This window comes from Apus apus, chromosome 13 (assembly GCF_020740795.1).
Source record: "Apus apus isolate bApuApu2 chromosome 13, bApuApu2.pri.cur, whole genome shotgun sequence".
In the NCBI taxonomy this organism is placed as follows: Eukaryota; Metazoa; Chordata; class Aves; order Apodiformes; family Apodidae; genus Apus; species Apus apus.
Window position 1 is genome coordinate 5,357,645 of NC_067294.1, and position 20,946 is coordinate 5,378,590.

Here is a 20,946-nt window from a genome sequence, read left to right on the forward strand (position 1 = left end):
ACTAGAAAAGAGCCATGGTCCTGTTTGGCAAGCTTGCAGTATTAATAGGATAAAAGATCTGAATGCTCTTTTAAAAATTCAGAATCCAGTAAAAGAATTAAGTTACTCCAGCTGAAGTCTAGAAAATACGTGATCAACTATTACTTGGAATAAGGGCAGAAGGTCAAGTCATTAACTTGTGAATGCTTGTTAATAATTTTTACAACCTTGAGCATAATTTAGATGCCTTAGAGCTGAGTAAAGCTAGCAATAAAAGGGCTGGAAAAAAATCTCATCTTTCAGTTGGCAGCAACACTTAATTCAATGACAGTGCAAAATTCTGTAAATATAATTGCAAGAATTTCAGTTGGTGCACACAAAACTTTGGCTGTTACATAGTTCAGCAGAAGGAACTTGTCTGCAACAGGTTTTCTGAGGTTGGCTGCTTTGGAAAATGGTGTGGCATGGGAAGAGTTAATGTATGGTGCAGGGAACACGTGTTGCTGCAGGGCAATAAGAAGGCAGGAGCAGGAGAGAGGGTTGGAAAGCATCTGGACTCATCCCACCTAGCAAGGCTTTGGACCACAGTCGGCAACATGAGAAACCAAATAGACCTGCTGGCCACTGTCACAGTTTTGGGAGTCCTGGAGCAAGGTAAATGTCCTTTCTGTCATGCCTGGTAGTACTGAGCTAATTATATTGAACTTTGTGGAACTTGGTTCCTGTGTTTTGCTTGGAACCTTCATGGAATGACAGCTGCTGTTTTTCAACAAGAAAATGATGTTTGGCCATTCACAGTGGAAGTGTCCTGCCTGAGGAGGTTTATTATTTAATCGAGACAAATGATTTGCAAACCTCAAAGCCAGCATCCTAGAAAGAAATGAAACTGGAAGTTTCACTTCAAAACTTAAAACAATTTAAACAATTAAAATGTCTTTAAAACGTTTTCAGTGAGTTAATTTTAGCAGGTAATTTGTAACCTAGAGTGGCTGGAGGAAGCCAAAATAAAGGCAGGTTAATAAATGCTCTCAGGAAGAAGTCAGCCTACAAACACACATGATATGTAAATGGAGAAGGGCATCACGTACAGATGCATTTCTCCTCGGGGGCCCGTGTTACGTGCTGATGTAGCTTTGCTGCACTGAGCGGGTGGCGAGATGAGTTAACAGCTCTGTACAGTAATTTGGAAACTCATGCAAGTCCTTCCAGTCAGAAACAGACCCAGACATCTTCAGACAAAGTTGGCAACTTCTCTTAATTTAAATAGATGCCTTTTGTTTTGACCATTTGGGAGGAAGCAGAGTGCTGCCAAGCTCTGTCTGCCTCCTGTGTTTCATTGAGGGTCCTTTGGGCAAAGGCCTCCCCTCTGGGCTTCAGGAGGGTGATGGGAGGGGAAGCTCCCCTGCCTGGGGTGGAGACAGAGCCCCCATTTGATCAAAACCAAGGGTTTTCTATAAGGGAAGTTTTGTGGGGATTTTTATTGCTGAATTAATTCACCACAGAGCTATCACACCTCTGCTTACAGATGTGAATCTCTCAGCAGCCTGATGTATTTTTAGCTGTCAGATGATAAATCTCTTAATATAATCATTATTTAAAACTCAAATGTACTTGAAGAATAGAGTTCAAGATTTCTGGATTGTCAGTAACTTCTCAAACAATTTACAGAGAAATATCTGCAGCTGCAGATCTCTTGGTCTGATGACATTTTTGCATTTTACAATTATAACTCTGATGTCAGAACCATACAGGTGTGAAGCCAGCAGATAAACAGCAAGCTTATCTGTGTTGGGTTGGATAAAGTAGCCTTGTTTTATGGTCTGTCTGGGAAGCTAAGTGGCAATGGCAAAGTACTATGTGTTTCCTTTCTACTAGTAGGAAATATGTGTGCTCCTGTCCCCCTGATTAAGAGCTGTGCAGTTGCTTTTCTTGCACATTTGAGTGAGTTACAGATCTGAGCTTCATCCTGAGAAGGGAGAGCACGGAAGCACGGATGTGTGTTGGACGTACAAATACTCTCCCATCACATCCTGATGCAGGAGATGTGATTTAATGGGGGAACTTAGTACAGTGATGGTTGTTTTTTAGGTTTTTCTTCTTAATTTTCTGGGAGCTCACAGTTTCCTCATTCTTTCAAGTAACTTTCTCCTTATTATTTAGTTATGCTCAGTTCAGCAAAGCTCTGAGCTTAGTGCTCTGTAGGTATGTGACCCTGCCCTGTGTTGATCTCCAGACCAGAGAACAGAACAATGCTACCACAGTTTTTTCACAGTCCTCTTCCCTTTTTTTAACTGCTTCAAAGGAAAGGAAGTTTATGCATGATCTGTCAGCCTCCACAGAGCTTGTTTGCCAGGTTGATTCGATGTGGCAGATACCAGCTATAATAGGGTTTGACAAGTTTGTGAACAGAATTAAATTGAGAATGAATGTCTGGCTGATACTTCCACTGAGGAGCAAAGTGCAGGGAGAGCTCAACCCTAGGAGCCATGAGAAGGCATTTAACCTCAAGACATGAATCACAAAAAAATAGTTTGAAAGGTTCTGCAGAGTAGGTTGAACTCTTCCCAAGTCCATGCTGGGAAGGCTTGTACAGTGTGTTCTTTTTAACACCTTATTTTGAGAGGTGCTTCTCTGGGGTGATTCTTAATCCTTGATGCTTCACCCATATGCCAGGCTTGGAGGACAGCTAGGCAGCCTCCATGAGGCTCTTGTTCCTCTTAGGTGGTTGTTTTAGGTATTGTCTGCCCCTAAGTGTAAGGGCTCTGTTGCAGGACTTGTCTGAGTCTTTGCCCCGTATACAAGCAAGATGTTAAGCATAGAGCTGATGGAGAGGTTGGGTCTGAAATTATTCTTATCGTGCTCATCAGTCACAAGAATTCTCCACTAGGAAGGGTACAGTTGGCACAAAGCAGGATGAAGACTTGCCCAGAGCTTATGCCACAAGCCAGAGCTATGAATGATGCAGTAACTTGAGCTCAGTCCATTCCTTGAGGTGCCTGTGGTAGGACCCTGAGATCATTGAATAGTTGTGTGGGAGAGACGTGCTTAACTGATGGGAAGAGGAGGTATCAGGATGGGTCACACTTTGATCAGCTTTTCCTCAGAGCTCTGCTGGCTGGCTGCTGCTGAGCTGCCAGCTGTGTGCTTCTGCAGAGTTTGGTGGCTGGTTTCACAGAGGGGACACTGTGGCATCTCACTGCATCTCAGGGCAGGACGATGTCCTCACACCTGGCCATAATCACCGTGCTACACATCAATCAGAGGGGAAAAGCAAATTTGTTCCTTCCCTCCTTTCTCTCCCAGCACCTTGTGTTTAGGGCTGGGTCACTGCACTCACTGTGGAAAACACTAGAATGTGTGGATATTTTCCTAAGTGGATGTCTGTGTATTGAAATGGATGATGTGCTGTGTAATGCACAGGTCACACAGCAGCAGATTATTCACGTTTCTAATTCCCTTTTCTTCTACATGTGTTCTAAGGCTTTTCTGCCAGCATGCATGGATCTGTCTTGTCTTTAATCTTGCAACATCTGTCCCTGCTTTCCTTTTTTCCTCCTGCTATTCTGCTTTTATCTTTCTTAGAATAAGATGGTCCACAAGGCAGTAATTGCAGCCTGGCTCCTTGTCTCTTGTTTATTGCTCTAGAAATGTTGCTACATTAGGACCTTGCTAATCCAAGTGACTCACTGAGCAGCAGGCTGCCACAGCCACCAAAGTAATTGTTTTTATAATTTGCTTTTCTCTTTATTAAAACTCTCATTTTCAATAAAGGCAGCAGTGCAGTAGTGTGCCTAAATATCAGCACTTGAAACATCAGCAGTCACCTGTGGGAGTAAGAGCTTTCGTCAGAGAGCGAAACAGCCCAGATCTTAATGTTAACGAGTTTTTATGGTTTTGGAGTGACTTTCCATGTCCCTCACAGCTGTACAAACAGCAATGCAGCAGACACCACCTTAGTGCCTCAGCCCGAGATACAGGCTCATCCGTGTCATTGACAGCACAACTGCTCCTTGCGCTGCTCCAGCAGGAATGGAGTGAAGGAAACATTTTGCCCCCTTCTTCTTATTGCCATAATTATGAGCATCCCTGGTTGATTTAATGATATCCCAGTGCTGTACAGGTTGGATGCTGCTTGTACAAATGCTTTTGTGCCTGCTGGCTGTAGCGGGAGGTGTTACCCATGGTTCCCATCAGACTGGCTGAGGGTATAACTAGCACCCTAAATACAAACTGTCAGATTAAGGAGAATAAAAGTTCTGCGATGGAGTGTGGACTGGGTAAGGTTTTAGTGTGTGTTGCTGGCCTTCCTGGGCATGTTTGGTCAGCTGGGGAGCAGCACCAAGGGCTCTGTTGCTGCTGTGTGCTGGGTGTGATGCTATGCAAAGCACCAGCCAGCACATTGGCCCAGCAGCACACGTGCTGTGCCAGGATAACCAAATCTGGCCTTGACGCAGGAGCCTGAAATCAATGGCACATTGATTCCAGGTTGTGTGTGACAGCCCTGGACTATCAACCTAGACAGTATCAGCTCTTTTCCTCTAACCACTTGCTTGATTCCAAGCTAGATAAATCTTGGCTACATTAAACACTGCTGGACTGTTACCATTCCTCTGTTGTTCTTTTTTTAGCCTATTTTGTGCTGCAGGTGATCAATGCCCGACGGAAGCACAAGATCCCCCCTCCTGAGACAAGAGGTCACCCTGAATTTGAGCGGATCTTCAGAGCTCAGTAAGATTTTGACCTGTTTGTGGTGACTCCATCTAGATACGACTTGAGTGAAGTCTCTCTACCCTGAAGTTGCTCTCAAGTCAGCTTTTCACTTATTGCTGCTGGTACTAGATTTCTTTTTTTTTTTTTTAAATGCATGCAGAGGTCTGAGTTTTGATTTGGAGCACTTTGCTCTGGCTGGGGTGTTTCTATCCATCCACAATAATCCTCCTCCTGGCATTGTGAGAGGCAGCCAAATTGCAAACTAGTGGCTGTATGGAAGAGGTGCTGAGTGTTAATGCATCATAATAATTAAGTTTAATGTTAGTGTTGGCTCCAAATTATGAAAGTAGCTGGAGCTATATTAATAGGCTAATATTTGCTTGTAAGTTTTTTATGTTGAATTGAAGCAAAGGTGGAACAAGCTATGAGGATGTTTTTACTTTTCCTGGTTTTCAACCCATTGTACTATGAGATTCAGCACTCCTGGGCCCATGCCTAGGGCTGTTTCTTTTTGCTGTGTTCCTACAGAGAGAGCAGTGCTTCAGCTAAACTGGGAATGTTCAATCGCTTTGGCTTCCAGAAAGCACCAGATTCTGTCCTTCATCTCAGTCAAGCTGTTTATTAAGCAATTGAAAGGAATTGGCAGGAACTGGTTTGAAGGATAGTTCAAGCACAGCCCCAAATCCTGAACAAAGCTGCTGTGGTTCCTTGCCAGCCTGCAGGAAACATTTGTGGAATGACAGAAACACCTGCTGCAGCCCCTTTGCCATGCACAGGGCCAGCCTGCATGGGAGGCACCAGCCTTTGCTAGCTGAGTAGCTGTTGATGAGGCTTTTAATTAAATACTGGCCTGTTCATTAACCGAGCAATGCTGTGGGCTGCCGAGTGCAGGGAAGCCCTTGCTGTATTCTGTGGAGAAGGTGAGCTCAGGGAACTCAGGTTTTAGAAGGTATTTGGTCACTAAGGGCTTTTTCCTCTCCCTATGCTTTTCTCTGTGAAAAAGGATACAAATGGATAATTTGGTCTGATCTATTAAAAAAGAAGGGGAGAAAAGGTATTGATTCATTACTTGTGAAAACTTAGCAGCCTCCCCTTGCTAAGGTTCAAACTGTATTTGCAGTGTTGGGTTCCTCAGACTTTTTCCAGCTCCCAGTCTGGCTCTGTTCCCTGAGGCTTGCTGGATTTTTGGCCAAATTTAAGATTAAATTGCCTAGGGAATGCTAAAATGTAGGAGAAATCAAGAAACAAACCCATTGTCTCTAACAGCACAGTTCCCAGTGTCTCATCTTGGGGACAATCTGTATTTTTGTCAGTAAAAGAAAATGAAGGAAGAAAACCTGGCTGAAGACCTGATCACCTTTGCTGAATTTGATCTGGGAGAAGTCTCCCTCATGGAGCATGACTTGTGTGACACCCACGTTTGGACTGTGCTCACTCAAGGGGAAGAGAATGTTCTTTAAATAATGTCAAGGAGCCTCCACCCATGCAGCTTTTAAGCTGAGCTGCACTGGATGTCTGTGAAGGTGCTGTGTCTGAGGCCCAGGACAGGGCCTGTGGAGAGTCCAGCAAAGATGGATCTCCATCTTGGCCATTGCTTGTTGCAGAGTCCATGTGAATGTGGGTGAGGTGAATGTTGTGCCTTGTTTTGGTGCTTTTCTTCTTTAAAGTGCAGTTATTGGCTGTTGTTGGTTGCAGAAAAGGCTCTTTCTCCCCAGCCCAGCAATGCCTTTTACTGGCCCTTTCAGTTTGCTCTGATGTGTCTCCAGCTCACCCCTGGCCTCAGGTGACCAGTCTCTGATGTACAAGGAGTGGCTGTAACACTCCTCTCTGGTTCTCACCAGGGTGAATTGCTCGGAGTACTTCCCAATCTTCCTTTCGCTCCTCTGGGTTGCTGGAATCTTCTTCCATCAAGGTAAGGGGGATGGAGAGGGAACCCCAACCCAAACCCAAGCTCCACATGGTCAGCCCTGAAGGTCTCTGGAGGCTGCTGCTTTCCCCCTGCACCAGGGAAGGTGCAGGCTGAAGCTGAGCTGCAACATGATGTCCAAATCACTACCTCGTAAGCAGTAACCACTATCTAACAACTAGTTACCTGCCATCCATCCTGTACCAAGCAGGTTTAGGGTGTTTGGCTGCTGCCACAGGGAAGATGCGAGGAAGGACCACGGCAGGGAGCGCCGCAAACCCAAGGCCCAGGGTGGCTTTGGAGGAGTAGAGAGGTTCATCCCACAGAAAGAGGGAAGGAAGAAAACCCATTACAACTCCTGCAGTGTTTTAGAGCCAAGTCCATCTGCGTTTGGTTGCTGTGATCCTGTTCCCATCTGGGTGGGGGTGATGGAGCCGGGCTGCAGCTCTGGCAGCAGCCGGGGCCCCTCGGCCCCGTCAGGACTGGGCTCCCCTCCCGCAGGTGTGGCTGCGCTCTGTGGGCTGCTCTACCTCTACACCCGCCTCAGGTACTTCCAGGGATACACCGTGGCTGCACAGGAACGGTCAGTACCCAGCCGGGGCTGTGGGCACCCCAAACCATCCCAGGGGTGCAGGATGCATCCCCCGCAGCAAGTTTCCTTCCCGTGGGTGGGACTGAAGGCAGGTTTCCATCACCCCCTTCTCCTTCCCTCCTGCCCACACATGCTCGTGGCCCCACCAGGTTTCCCCAGGACTCAGAGCAGGATGGGGGAGGCCAAGCCCTCACCAATGTGCTTCGTTCCCCACCTTGGCTGGTGCTGCCTGATGTTTTTTTTCCCTCCCCATGCAGGCTGGGGCCTCTCTATGCCAGTGCCCGGCTGCTCTGGCTGCTGCTGGGGCTGGCGGTGGCCGGGCTCCTGGCACATTTCCTGCTGCCCCACTCCTCCGCATGGATGGCTGTGCTGCCATGGCCCCTCCAGCTGCTGGCTGCCCGGTGAGCAGGACCTCAGCCCTCCCAAATCCACCGCTGGGTGGAGGGGAGGGACTCGCAAGGCAGGAAGACTGTCTCCCCAGCTCTGTGCCTTGAAGGGAGGTGGATGCTGGCACTCCTCTGCTCTTTAGAGATTATTTCCCTTCTACAAAACCAATGCTCCTCAACTCCTGTCCCTGTTGATGGGCTTCACTGCTGGGTTTTCTAACCCTGTCTTTTCTAAAACTTCTAACACTTTTGGCTCTGCCTTCTAGAGCACCAGTTGACTCATACACTGGTACTGCTCCTCCTTACTGCTGTAATGATCTGTGTAGAAGGATCACACCAGGGATATACAAAAAAATAAATTCCTTTTCTCAGTGGAAATCATCTGTGATTGTCAAAGGTGCTTGGGAAGCAGGTGTGAGAAGCAGGGCTGCTCTAAGTGTGTTCCTCAGAATAAGTGATGCTTATGGGTGAACTGGGTATTGGTGAGTGCTGAGGACTCTATTTTGGGTCCAGGGGCTCCTGTTGGTCCCCAGCCCCCTGGGAATCCCACCACCCATTCTGTGCTGGGGAACAGGTAGATGGAGCCAGATCAAGAGCCTCCCTGCCATGAGTGACATTCACTGCCTCACCAAACGTTTAAATTTAGCTTTTATTACAGTGCACATTATTTTATATATATTTATATATAGAGATGTACTTGAAAAAAAATCAAATGTATCCAATAATAAAAAATACAGCACATTAAAGTAGTATAATGCATTCCAGTGTATAGCTGAAGAGACATTGGGATTTACACTAATCCCTACTATTTTTGAACTGGGCTACTTCTGCATTGTTTTTTTTTCCTTCCCCCAAAAAATTCACATCAATCAATAACTGAAATAGTTATTTTAAAAAGATGGTTTCTGCACTCAATCTCAAGGCATGAAAACACTGGAGACTTCACCGTGAGTCAAGGGGCTGTGTTTGATGCTGGCAGGCACAGTGCGGCGTAGTTTATTGTTTTGTTTTCCCTGCCATACTCACAGCTCCAACCCCTCTGGGTTTGTTCCTCCTCTGCTGAAGGAGGGTCCATCTTCACCCCTGCTTCATCCTCAGCTGTGGCCAGGACCGTTACCTGGGCGAAGGCAAGGCAGGCTTCGGCTCCTGGCCGGCTCCCTCCCAGCACACCTGCAGGCTCAGCTGGCAGGACTCAGAGTGACCAAGCCTGCCCTGCTCTGTCCCCAAAGACAGCCAAGACCTTGCCCTGTCCCGGGCTGAAGGTGCTTTTTGTCCCCACACTTCACTAACGCTCATCCCGACCCCAAACTGTTCCGTGTCGGTGCGGCAGCCGTGCACCCGAGGGGCCGAGGGCAGCAGAGCCGGCCCCTGCGCGGGGAAGTGGGGTTCATTTCTGCTCTTCTTCCAGAGGAGACGACGTCCTGGCCCCGCAGCAGCCGCGGGGGCTGTGGGTGCGGGCCCGGCGGCCGGTTGGCCGAGCCCTGTGGGTGCGCGGGGCCGTGTCCCGGCGAGGCGCCGCGGGGAGGAGGGAGCTGAAGGGGAGGGAGCCGGCCCGGGGATCCACACGTGTGGGCACCCTTCTGCACACCCGCGTCACTCGGCTTTTTTGATGAAAATCTGAAATGAGAGAGGGCTGGGGTCAGAGAGAAGCCGGGGCAGGCAACAAGAGAGGCCCTAGACGTGAGCTGGTGAAGCCCGGTTTACCTCGCTCAAGATGATCCACACTGGGGAGTCAGTCTGGATGGTCAGCCTGATGGCCTCCAGGGGCCCGAAGGATGGGTCCACCTCACCCTCTGCAACACCCTTGGAGAAGGAACCTGGTGGAGAGAGCAGATGGGTGATGTGGGGATGGTCCCCTGGCAGCTGGGATGGCCTCAAGGGGACCACAAGCTGCCACGGCAGCCCCTGACTGCAGCTCCCTGCTGTGAGATGGGCTGAAAACCAGCAGCCTGGACATCACTACAGTGCAAAACGCTACTTCTATGGTGACAAAAAAAAACCAACAGCTCAACAAAACAAAATGGGGAGTACTTGGCTGCACATCACTGCTGTGTGGAACAGGCAGTGATGGCCTGCTGGCAGCTCTGAGCTCTGTCCTGCAAGAGACAAATAGTTCAGGATTCACGCCATGGAGGTGTCTTACCTCCAGAGAACTAGCAAGACCTCAGCCTTTTGCTGTGTCCCATTTTTGGGTGTGATGGTTTAGAGTTGTTTTTTTTTAATGCAACTGGGATAAACCAGACAGCATGCAGAGGAATGCTAAAAATGGCAAAAACATATGCATGCCTGGGGATTTTTCTTATATTTGTCTATTTAAAACAAAACAAGTCCTAGCAGGGAAACCAGGGCTTTACCACACAGCAGCAGGTCCCTGTAGGCTGCGGTCACTTTTTCTTGTCCAAGAGCAGGACAAGTACTATAAGAAGCTCAGGTGGCAGAAATCAAAGTCCAAGCTGCAAGTGGTGTGAGTACTGAGACAGGCTGTGGTGGGAGATGGTGAAATCATCTGCACTGGAGGTTTTTAAGGCCAGATTAGGCAAATGGATAATCTGAATTATTTGGGCCTTGCTCTAAGCAGAGGAAGGCAGAAATGTAGGGCTGAAAACTACCTGAAGCAGACACCTAATCTAAAGACAGGAGGGAGGGCAGTGGAGGAAAGGAGACAGTGATGATTAAATCCTGCTCCAACCGGGCTCCTGGCAAGAAAAAATTACTCTTTGCCAAGCAAGAAGCACTAAGGGTCTTTATTCGCTGGGAGGTGAGTATATGGGCTGTGTTACCAAACCCAGTGGGCAGCTTATCACCCCACACTGTACCTATCTGGATGTAGCCATCTGGTGTCCTGCGGTATTTGACGACTGTTCCTCTTCCCTCCTGCAAGGCTTCCTTATCTGACTGCAGGCTCTGTGGGAAGGAGAGGTGCTCTGCACAATGCCAGTTGTAAGAGACACCCCAAATCCCCAAGAAACAGCAGCAGCTCTGGCACTGTCCTCAACAGCAGCCCTTGACATTCCATGCCCCCCCCCTCCAGGCACCTCGAGCCTCATGCCCCAAACCAAGAGGACATTTGCTGCCCCCATACTGCTTGCTTCCACAGCACCAGACTGGCACCATCCGCTCTGCAGCCACCCCCTCCACCTGAGTGTCCCCTCTGCAGGCATGAAGGCTCCCACAGCAACTGCTCAGCACAGCATCCCTGCTCCTGAGCTGGGACCACACCAGGCGTGACCCCTGGGCTCCCAGCCAGCACATCTCTAAGGCACTTGCATCTTGTAAACATTTCTTCTGATGGCTTTAAGCAGTTCCCTTCTCTCAAACCTCTTCTTCCCACTCCTCCCCCATCTCAACCTCTCAATAAAACACTTACGTCAAACGGCAAAACCTCCACAGTTGTATTGAAGAGTTTGTCTTCTGGGTGCTCGATGTTCCCGCTGCGGAAGAAGAACCTGTGACAGAGACCAAAGTCATGGAAACCCACACTGAGCGAGGAGGGGCATGACAGCTTTCACCCAGCTGCACCATCAAACAGCTACCAGGCACCTTCCCACAAATCCCACTGGCACATGGTTTGGAAGGAGACCTCCTGTGCCAGATTAAAGCCTGGATTGCTCACAAGGGCAGGAAAGCAAAGTGCTCTGGTAAACATGGCTCCACCGGAACAGGGTCAGGTTATCCTCCCCTGGAAGAGCACTGCTCCCTACTCCTGGGCAGCCAAGCATGAGATGGGCAAGAAATTCAACATGAGCCAGAAGAGCAGAATAAAAGTGTCCTCACAAGTTCCAGGCGGTCCCCATGTCCCCCCCTCCCCGCAGACTCCCCCAGGCACTGGCCTTTCGATGCGGATCGGTTTGAAGAATCTGAATCTGATGAAGTCACCAGCAGTGGGAGTGAAGGCCCAGAAGAAGTCCTCCCGCAGGTAAGCCTTCTCCAAGGTGAAGTGCTGGTAGGTTTTCAGGCTGGTGCTCACCTCTGCTGGAGGGTTGACGTGCTCTTTCCTCAGGGCCTGCTTGCCAAAGTCCTTGTCCTTGGTGGGTGCAAAGCAAAAAGGCAGAATAGGGTAATGAGCTGCTCTCACCCATGAGGGAGAGGGGTCCCAGCAACAAGGCACTGCAAATTAAAAGCTCTTCATTTGCACAGCATGCAAAGAAGGATGAGGTGCAGAAGAATGAGGGATGGAAGTGGTCTGGGGAAAGCACCAGACAGGGCAATGAGTGGCTGGGTTCCAGTAGGACACAACTTTAGTAGAGGCACCACTGCTCTGCACTTTGTTCTGGCACCAAAGAGCCCTTCATTGTCCAAGCGTTCCCCAAAGTGTTTCCCTCCCCCAGGAGCTCCAGTCCTTATGCCTGAGGAGAAGGTGGCTGGGAGCCCAACAATAGCATAAAATGACTGATGTGCATGGCCCGGCGGGCACTGCACTGCCATACAAAGTGGATCACACCATCCATTCACCCAGGGATTGGACAGACACAGGACTGAGCACAGCCCAGGGGTACGTGTCCGTGTGTCCTGCACATACAGCCGTGGGAAGTTTGATTTTGTTGACATTTAAAAACACAAAAAACAATTTAAACTCTTACACTACAAGCTCTAGTCCACATATCTGCAAATTCCAGGAATAAAGAAGGGGTGAGAAGGAAGTCAGGCCAACCCAGGAGTCATCTCTTCAGGGTTTTGCAGTAGATGCTTTGAAACCACTTGCCTGGACCATGGTTTGGCACTCAGGATGGGTGGCAAGGACCAGTACCAAGACAAAAACTTCCAGTGACTCTTGGTACATGTCACTGCCACGCTGAGAAGTAGGAGCTACATGAGCTCACTGTAATTCAGAATAAAACACAACCACTGCATAGAAATCCATCTGCCACTGTCCCACCAGTTGCTGTCACTGATGTCCCCACCCCAAAACCAAGCAGCTCCTGGGTGCCTGCAGGCCAGGCCTGGCAGAAAGGCTGTCTTGGACAGACAGCTGGTACCCACCTTCAGCTTCTGTATCTTCCCAGCCAAGGAGGAGTGGGTTCCCACGTGCTGGAAGAGCGAGGGCTTGAAGCGGATCCTCAGGTTTGCCTTCTGCCTGTCGCAGTGTTTCTGAAACGAGACAATCCCACAGTGCCCCGTGCTGAAACCTCCAGGGTCAGCTGTGAGCCACCAGAGGAATGGACAAGGGCCTGAGCAGTGATCAACATCTCTGCCTCTATCAACATCCCTATGTCCTTCTGTGTTATTTTGGCTTCCATTTGGCAAGCAGGCTTTTAACTGCACTCTGGAGGAACCTGACTGTGACTCTTGGCCGGCCACTCCCCAGGCTCTGCTGGTCAGCCAGAGTGCCCAGGTTTAAGTGCCAAATGTCTCCTCGCCAAGCACAGCTTAGCAAATGCTGAGCAAATCTCCTCTGAGTGCTGTCGGATAGGGACAGCCAGAGAATTTGCCTTGGCTTATCAGGAAAGTCCCTTTCCTACAACTCAGAGCTCGGGATCACCAGTGTCTGAAGGTACAAAGAGTCCTGGGATGATTCAGAGCCAAAGGGAAGAGGTAATAATAACAGGCTCTTTCCAGACAGACAGAGTTATCATTTTGTTGGCAGATGTTGTTAGGCAGATGTGTGGCACGTGCCACTGTCAGAGCTCTTTGACTGCTTCACACCCATCCCACCATGTAAATAAAATTGGAAATGCAACTCCAATCCAGCCAGTGATTTTCCATGGGGTGGAGGGAGAGAGAGACAATGAAGAAGGAAGAAAGAACAAAGGGGAAAAATACTGAGAACACGGAGACAAGAACTCCCATCTTAAAAACCATTTGTCTCAGTCTGGGGGGAGCAGGACAAAAACACAGGGTTAAAAACTGGAGGAAGAGGGTATTTGTTTTCCAACTGTTTTTTCCAAGAAATGAAACACACACACACACACACCCCTACCACCATCTCCTGTTGCAACCTCCCACCCAAGAGCAATCCCGGTGGAGATCCCGCTGCCAGGCAGGGCAAAGCCAACCACACCCAGCTCATGGGCTGCCCACAGGCCATCCTGCAGGGAGCTGGGGAAGGCCAGGCATGACCTCTGTGAGCTGCAGAGGAGATAATCCCCTAATCCAGCTCACTTTACATTAGAAAATTAAAACTAGCCATGCTAATGGGAGAGACCCTGCTCACTGCCAGCAACCTCAGATGCAATCACATCAGGTCTGATCTCACTCTGGATGGGGAGAGAGAGGAGGAGGAAGGGGAAGAGAGGAAGCTACAGCATCTCCTGGTTTCTCTTCCTCCCCCTTTCCCTTTCTGCTAAAGAAGTATTTGCTGAAATCAACGTTGTCTCAGTCGAGTCAGGAGGGGGAATGGCTCAGTTGGTGGTAACAAGGTCATCCTTTCAACACAGTTCTACACCAGGTAAATCTAAAATTAGTTAAAAAAGGAAGAGTAGAATATATCCAGAGCAGGCAAAGCACTTACCAAAAGCCCAGGTCAAACAAACTTTCAATCAAAAATAAAAATCTTCCCTGCTACCAATTTGATTCTGCACAGTGGGATTTACCAGGGAAAGTCATGTTTGAAAGGGCACTGTGCAGAGTTAATCATGCAAACAGTGGGGGGAAAAGAGCCAGAAATCCACACGGAAAGTAGGTTAATTTTTAAAAAGGCAACACGTTTAAGAGGCTTGCAGTTTCTCTTGGGAAAACTTTGGCTCTCCAGGTAGAAGATAAGTGAAGCAAAGCTAAGGAGAGGATGATCCTGCACAGTGGGATCTACATTTAATCAATGCTCAAGCTGCAGATTTTAAAGCTGGGGTGGGGGGGCACAGACAGCAGCATCGTTCCCAGCTCCATCCCAGCATCATACTAGTTCAGCTTCCCCCACGGCTGTGAGGATCCTGGGGGCTGCCAGGCAGGTCTGGGGACTGCTCTGCCACACCTGAGCACGTGGTTTGAAGTGCCAGGACGACACAAGGGGTGTCATCTAAGCCTGGCTTGGCTGCACACTGGGGACTAGAGACGATGTCACAGCCTCAGGCCAAATTAAACCACATCCTTGCCCCAGTGCTGCAGTGCCCCAAGGATGCCCACTTCCTCCCCCAACACATAAATACAGTATTTATCCCCAGAGTGGCCTCTTGCTCTGGCATTGCCACCAAAAAGTCGTTGTGGCCATGAAGTGTCTCCTAAGCAACTGGCTTCAAGCTCTGCACAGGGACTCGGCTGCTCATTCTCTGCCGGGGGAGGAGAGCGGACGAGTAAATACAATATGTTCAGAGAGGAGATGGAGGAGTATCTGGTGGTGAGCTCATCTTACAGTTGCTGTCACACACCCTCCTGCTCTGCCATTCCCACTCCCTTCAGTTCCTCACTGCTGCCACCGAGGGTATTTCAAACACAACCTCCACAGGGCACAGGGGCTCCTGTGCTGCCACCTGCAAGGTTTCGTGCGGACACGGCTCTGCAAACAGGAAACAGGATGGCAACAGGAAAATGGAGCCCATTTCACCACTCTGCACCCTCCTGGAAACCCCAACAAGAGCTTTGTGTGCTGTGGCTTAATTTTGGCACACTCTGCATGGCGGGCTGGTTCTTGGGTCATCTGGGGTGAACTCTCTGGGCAGCCTCCATGTGTGCTCCAGGCGGGCAGGGCACACGAGCCTGGAGCCAAAGGGTTATTCTAGGATTGCAGTCAGCGAGCAGAGAATGGCTTCAGGGAGAGAAGCATGCTGGGATGAAAAACAACACAGAAGAATGGGGAAAGGCGCCTCTCCTCAAGGACTGGAGGAGGAATACCCTGTTAGTGCTTAGATGCAGAAAAAATGCTTTTTCTGACAGCTGCAGACTACAAAAGCCTGAACTCCCAGGTCTTTGCTTACGCCATCTGCAAGGGCACCCTGCAGCACACTCCACAGGGACAGCACGGCTCGGTGCAAAGGCAGTTAGCACCAGAGCTTACAGAAAAGATCCTCTGGAGACACAGGCCAAGTGTACATGTGCACCCAAACAACAAGTTTCCCTTCAACAGAGGTTGTTACATACTGCATCTTTCTCAGGGTTGCAGACTTTCACCCAAAGGATGTGATCCAGCAGCCAGTCAATGGGTTTGTCTTTATAGAACATCAAGATGAACTCCACAATCAAGCTCAGATCCAGAGACTTGAACATTTTTCCTACAGCACAAATAAAAGGAGAAGAGAGAGAATGCAGCTTCAGTGTGAAATAGCTGAGAATCAGAGCTGGGAATAAAAAAATCTGGGAGACTGGGCTGTGGAGGCTGGAAGTGTCTATCTCTCTAAGTAAAGGTAATAGCATGCAGCTCTGCTTCATGTACCAGTACTGCTGGCACTGCTCATACAGTTCCAGATTTAATATTCATTGCAAAATTAAGAGCATTAGTGTCTCACAGGTCACAACAGCATCAGAAGGTCTAAAACTCCTCCATTCAGCAGGGAGAAATAAGGATGAAAAATATTCATCCAGCTGCAGGACAAACCATTTCCTGCCCTGAAAATGAAAAGTTTTAGGCCAATCAAACCAGTATCCAAAATAATAGATCAAGCTGCTACTGAAACCATGTACTGCAGTTCCCAAAATAGTTCTATGCTGATGTAAACTTCCTTTTGCACACTATTAGGCAAGTCCAGATCCCATCCAGCCTAAAAGCTACTGGTCACATCTAAGCAGGCTGTTGGCTGGGCCACCGACGAGGTTTATTTTTATTAAAAGTGAGTATCAGCAGTACCAGCTGTGAGGATCTTTCTCCCCTGTGCAAACACAAGGGTCATTGCAAAAATAGGGAGAGATCAAGTCCAAGTATTTTACCATCTCTAGGAGACAACTTGTTGGACACAGAGCGTAAGTGCTTACAAGAACCAGCAGACACTTGTGCCTGTGCCTGCAGGAACTGGGGTGAGTGGGGGGAGAACGTTACCAATAAACCCCAGCTGAGAAAACTCCAGGATCATCCACTCCTCAGAGGGCTGTTGCAAGGCAAAGTTCTTCATCGTGCTGAGATAGTTTGGTTTGGCCACAATATCATCCTCCAGCTGCAAGAGGAAAGGACACTCAGTGCCAGTGACCCATCCAGGTTCCAGTAACAGCCTCTCTGAGCACAGCAATCACACCATAGACCGCAGGAAAGTTTTGGCACAGACCTAGTTTATTTTGGAAGATGCTCCAAGCAGATTCTTCTCACCCAATCTAACAGGTAAACAAAACAAGGATTCCTGCCCACATTCCAGGCAGGAGGTCTCCAATTTTAAAGCATCTCAGAAACCCAGTTTTTTTAACTTATCTGGTTAAAACTCTCTCCCACTGCTGCATCACACAACTGGATGTGCTCCTTGCCTTGTCCCAGTGGGGAACAAGCCACTATGAACTCACAAGCCATGACCCCCCTGCCCCCAGCACCAAACCCACCTGCACGTAATAGATGCCTTTGGACTGGGCATACATCATTAAAAAGCAGTAGTCGAGGTTCTGCTTCGTCCTCCACCTGCAAGACACAAATGTGATGGGAGCACTGGTCTCTCCTGGGATGCCAGGCTGCCTGGGGCAGCCAAGAGAGGCCAAATTTAAGCCAGGAAGGTGACACAGCTCTTGGAGGGGGAGACAGTATCTGGTCTCTCTCTTTTAGACTCAAACTGGCCAGCTAAGAGTTACTGGAAAACTGAAGGACTTAAACATTAACACCTGGGTTGAAATGACCCTATTGGTTGGTGATGGCAACACCACAGCACAAGGCAAGGCCTGCAAAGCTGGTGTCAGTTCCTACCCACCCCATCACGTCCTTCCAGCTCCTGGAGAAAAGCAAGTTGAAGGGCTTTCCCTGAAGGGCTTTCCCTGATGGAGTCGAGGGGAGATGCTGCAGTTACTTAATGTTTTTAAGCTCATAGATTCTTACCTGACTCTTTCCTTGGGGTCCCCAAAGGATTCCCGCAGGTGGGAGAAATCAGGATAGAAATGTGGAGACGGGGAAATTACCTCTAGGAGACCTGAGTGTATTTCCTTAGGGAATCTGAGGAAGAAAAGCAGCAGTAAACAAATACCTTCATGTCTGACACACCATCATAGACCAAATCACTAGGTAAACACTGAGCCACAGAAAAAACAAAAAAATACAGCCTCTAAGATGAAACTCCCCCCAGCAGCTGGTGCACTTCCAGGCCTCACCAAAGGACACCAGCAGGGACTGTTGCAGTGTGTTCAAGCTGTTCTCTCCCTCCCACAGTCTCTAATAGCCCCATGTTGGTGTGCTCTGCACCCCCAGCATCCCTCCTGCACACACACACTGGCTGCTGATGGCACCTCAGGCTGTCAACACAGAACTTCTTTGCAGGTGACCCCTTGGTGCTGCACACCGGTTGCCCCAACTATCAGAGGGGGAAAAAGACTCTTGCCACCATAGGAGAAGCTGAACTATTTTTCCCGGTCCCCCAATTCATTCCAGTGTCTAACCTCTGCTCTCTGCAGTCCTACAAAGCTGGTTTGTAGAGAAAGCAGGGGACAAGCACTGAGCTGCTCACTGTGGTTTGCAGAGGAGGTTTGACCTCAGACGGGGCAGAGTCCTAGCAGGTGCTTTAAAGACAACCACACAGACATCTCACAGTCTGCGAGGGCATCCCAGGACAGCTGAGATAAAGGACCACAGGACACCAAAGGTGAAAACACTGAGAAACCAGCAGGACCCACTTCTGCGCAAACATTCCACAACTTGTTCCAAAAGGTGCTGCTTGATATTAATTGCACTTAGAAAAAACACAGGTCAGCTTTAAAGACCCACTGTGAGCACCATGTACTTTCTACAGAATTAAATGGACCTGCAGACTGGGACATCAAAGAAGGAACTTTTTGGCATTATTGGTATTTAGAGATTCTCCAAATGTATCAGTAATTAAAAGCTGTTTTACAGAGCTTATGTTATGCATTTCTGGTAAGTTACTTAAAACACTGCACTGTGCTGGAGTTAATATATATTGCAGTTAAGAACCCTTTAAAGAGCCAGACTCAAACAGAAAAAAAGAATATGTCACCCATCTGAAAAATATGTAGCTACAACAGCCTTGCAAGCAATAGCCAGAGATTACTGTAACTGCAAGAGATAAGTGGGAAAAAGTTATTTTTACATTGCCCTTTTTGAGAACATTTGGTGCAAGGTTGATTTCCTTTGTTTGTGCAGAGCCAGGAGGACGGGAGATGGGGCAGAGCGAGACAAAGCAGTGGGAATGGCAAAAACTTCTCACTTATTTTTCCCTTCCTAATTCCCTTCTTGGGACTGGCAAGATTTCCAGCTAACATTTTCGACTCTTCCCCTCCTCAGCCAGCGGTGAAACCCAAGCTTCTCACCAAGCTGACAAAACTTGTACTGAAGCAGCAGCAGCTTTTCTCCCTTCTGCAATATGAGCTCAGCCTGCCCTGGCCCCACATCACCTCAATTCAATTTGGAAGAAAAATAATTTCAGTGGATCAGGGAGGGGCAGGAGGCACTGGAGAGGGGGACAGTGAGAAATCAAATAATTAAGTCAATTAAAGTTTCAGGCCCTTTTACGCAGAAGCACTCGCTGCAGTGCCCAGTAATTTCATCAGGATCCACTGGACAATCAGTCCATTATCCCCCGGTAAGTGCGTCCTCCTGCCAGCAGGCAGAAGGAGGGGAGCTCTGCCAGCTCCTGCACAGCAAGATGGAGGGCTCTGTTTCAGCTCTTCTGCAAGTGCCCAGGAACACACAACCCTCCCCACAGACATCCCAGCCCCTCTCCCATCATTGGCTCAGGGACATGGGGTGCCTGGAGGAGGTGCTGCCCTTCTGCATCTCCTTCTTACTGCAGTCCCTTGGAAAGATGCAATCCCAGGAGCTAGATGGGAGTCACAGCCTCTTTTCTCACCACCTTTTTCTTTTGCCTCCAAGCTCTGGACTGGCTTGTGGTTAATAATCTGTCACCAGCTTCTGCCTAAACAGCCAGAGATGAAGCTGCAAAAGCCACTAAGGCTCCAGGACATAAATAGCAGCTAGTGTGAGAGACAAATGTAACTAGTGCCTAGGACAAGGGAAAAACAAACAGGCTGGAGCAGGAAGAAAAATGGATCATAGATTTTAAAGCAAAGTAAGGCAGAGGCATTTGGGTGTGCTTACCACACTGCCCAGTTGCTCTGACTCTGAAGAGCAGGTAGAGGGCTGCACTAGACACAAAAACAGCTGCCAGGATGGCTGGAAATCTAAATAAATCCTCTTCTTGCAATGCCACAGGACAGAAAGAGCAAAATGAGACAGCACGATGGCGTGTGTGAAATACTGCAAACACAAAGCAGCCTAATGGAAGCTGCACATGGGATGCATTTTAGAACAAGCACAAAGTGGAAGCGGCAATAGCAAAGACAGCCCAGAGTTTAAGAACAGAGAAAAAAACTCAGACAGCAAAAAAAAATACAAAGGGAAGCAGAAAAGTGTGTATTTTCTCCTTAATGAAGCCATTCCCTGGCCTCTCTACAGACACAGCCCATGCTGCTCTAGTCATTTGGAAGTGCTTACAGGGTTTTGATGCTGTCTGCCACGCCGGCTGTGTACTGTGGGTCCGTCTGGAAACAAAACACAGGCAGGGTTAGATCCTTCGGCCTCAGCCTGTGCCCCCACGGCTCAGAAATCAACTTCAGCACCCCTCCAGAGGTGCTGGCAGCAGCTTTGTACCTCTTCTCTCCTTTTATCCCATTGAACCTCTCTCCCCATGCTGATGGGTCTCCTAGCAGCCCTCCTTTGTGGCCAGGGTTAACCAAAGGCATCAAAAGGACCCCTAAGGACTCAAGACTCTGCACACCTTCCCCACCCTGGCACTTCTGCCCCTGGCAGCACAAAGTGTTAACTTCTGGGCTATTTTTTTTCCTCTATACGTGCTGGCTTTCATCCAAACAAATACTCTTGGCAGAAAAAGATCTCCACCCGTCTTGTGAAAAAGAGGGGTCTATTTATAAGCGTGCATTTTTTCATTTCAGGCTCATTTTGGTGCTCTTCTTCCCAAAACAACAGCTTCTTCCCACAATCAACCTGGCAACCTGTAAGAGTTGGGAGGCAAAGGTCAGCAGCGCTGCACAACGCTATCTGCAGGCGAGATAAGTGCAAACGCAGGGACAGGCACCAGGCAGAAACCATCTGCACAGCGACCAGGAAAACAAAATCCAAGAACAAAGGGCAGGAGACCTAAGAGCAAAGTCTGTGGCTGTTTCCTGGTGCTGGCATTGTTTGGGAGGCCGGGCAGATCTGCAGACACAGCGTTGCAGAAGCCGGGACCAGCTGCCGCTGCGCTCGGTGCCAGGCGAGGTGAGAAGTGAGATGCTGGGGGTGTGTGTCACAAGCTGAGGACAGCAATTCCATGCTGGAACGGTGACAAGGGAGGGTCTTCTCTAAAGGA

General features: G+C 48.9%; 2 protein-coding genes across 3 annotated transcripts in view; one reads left to right on the forward strand and one right to left on the reverse strand.

Moving 5' to 3' along the window:
- Window positions 1–448: 448 nt before the first annotated feature.
- LOC127389971 (leukotriene C4 synthase-like) lies at window positions 449–7,631 on the forward strand. Its single transcript, XM_051631062.1, has 5 exons — window positions 449–633; window positions 4,608–4,707; window positions 6,531–6,601; window positions 7,097–7,178; window positions 7,445–7,631. Exons 1-5 carry the CDS (start codon window positions 576–578, stop codon window positions 7,590–7,592), a joined length of 459 nt encoding a protein of 152 aa, XP_051487022.1. The 5' UTR covers window positions 449–575; the 3' UTR covers window positions 7,593–7,631.
- A 573-nt stretch (window positions 7,632–8,204) lies between these two features.
- The window catches only part of MGAT4B (alpha-1,3-mannosyl-glycoprotein 4-beta-N-acetylglucosaminyltransferase B), a 52,068-nt gene continuing 39,326 nt past the window's right edge, over window positions 8,205–20,946 (reverse strand). For both annotated transcript variants that reach the window (XM_051631060.1, XM_051631061.1), the window contains exons 5-15: window positions 20,073–20,119; window positions 17,448–17,561; window positions 16,964–17,039; window positions 16,476–16,590; window positions 15,584–15,714; window positions 12,554–12,661; window positions 11,404–11,597; window positions 10,941–11,019; window positions 10,390–10,477; window positions 9,278–9,390; window positions 8,205–9,190 (exon numbers count right to left, since the gene is read on the reverse strand). In XM_051631060.1, the coding sequence (XP_051487020.1) occupies window positions 9,167–9,190; window positions 9,278–9,390; window positions 10,390–10,477; window positions 10,941–11,019; window positions 11,404–11,597; window positions 12,554–12,661; window positions 15,584–15,714; window positions 16,476–16,590; window positions 16,964–17,039; window positions 17,448–17,561; window positions 20,073–20,119 (1,089 nt within the window). In that variant the 3' untranslated portion in view covers window positions 8,205–9,166. The remainder of the gene's footprint in view (window positions 9,191–9,277; window positions 9,391–10,389; window positions 10,478–10,940; window positions 11,020–11,403; window positions 11,598–12,553; window positions 12,662–15,583; window positions 15,715–16,475; window positions 16,591–16,963; window positions 17,040–17,447; window positions 17,562–20,072; window positions 20,120–20,946) is intronic.

What these genes read in the sequence shown, in the direction of transcription:
- LOC127389971 (XM_051631062.1), top strand. Translation starts at nt 576, where the DNA reads ATGAGAAACCAAATAGACCTGCTGGCCACTGTCACAGTTTTGGGAGTC. An exon ending in TGGAATCTTCTTCCATCAAG is followed by an intron (nt 6,602 to 7,096) that starts GTAAGGGGGATG and finishes CCCCTCCCGCAG; the next exon opens with GTGTGGCTGCGCTCTGTGGG. An exon ending in ACCGTGGCTGCACAGGAACG is followed by an intron (nt 7,179 to 7,444) that starts GTCAGTACCCAG and finishes CTCCCCATGCAG; the next exon opens with GCTGGGGCCTCTCTATGCCA.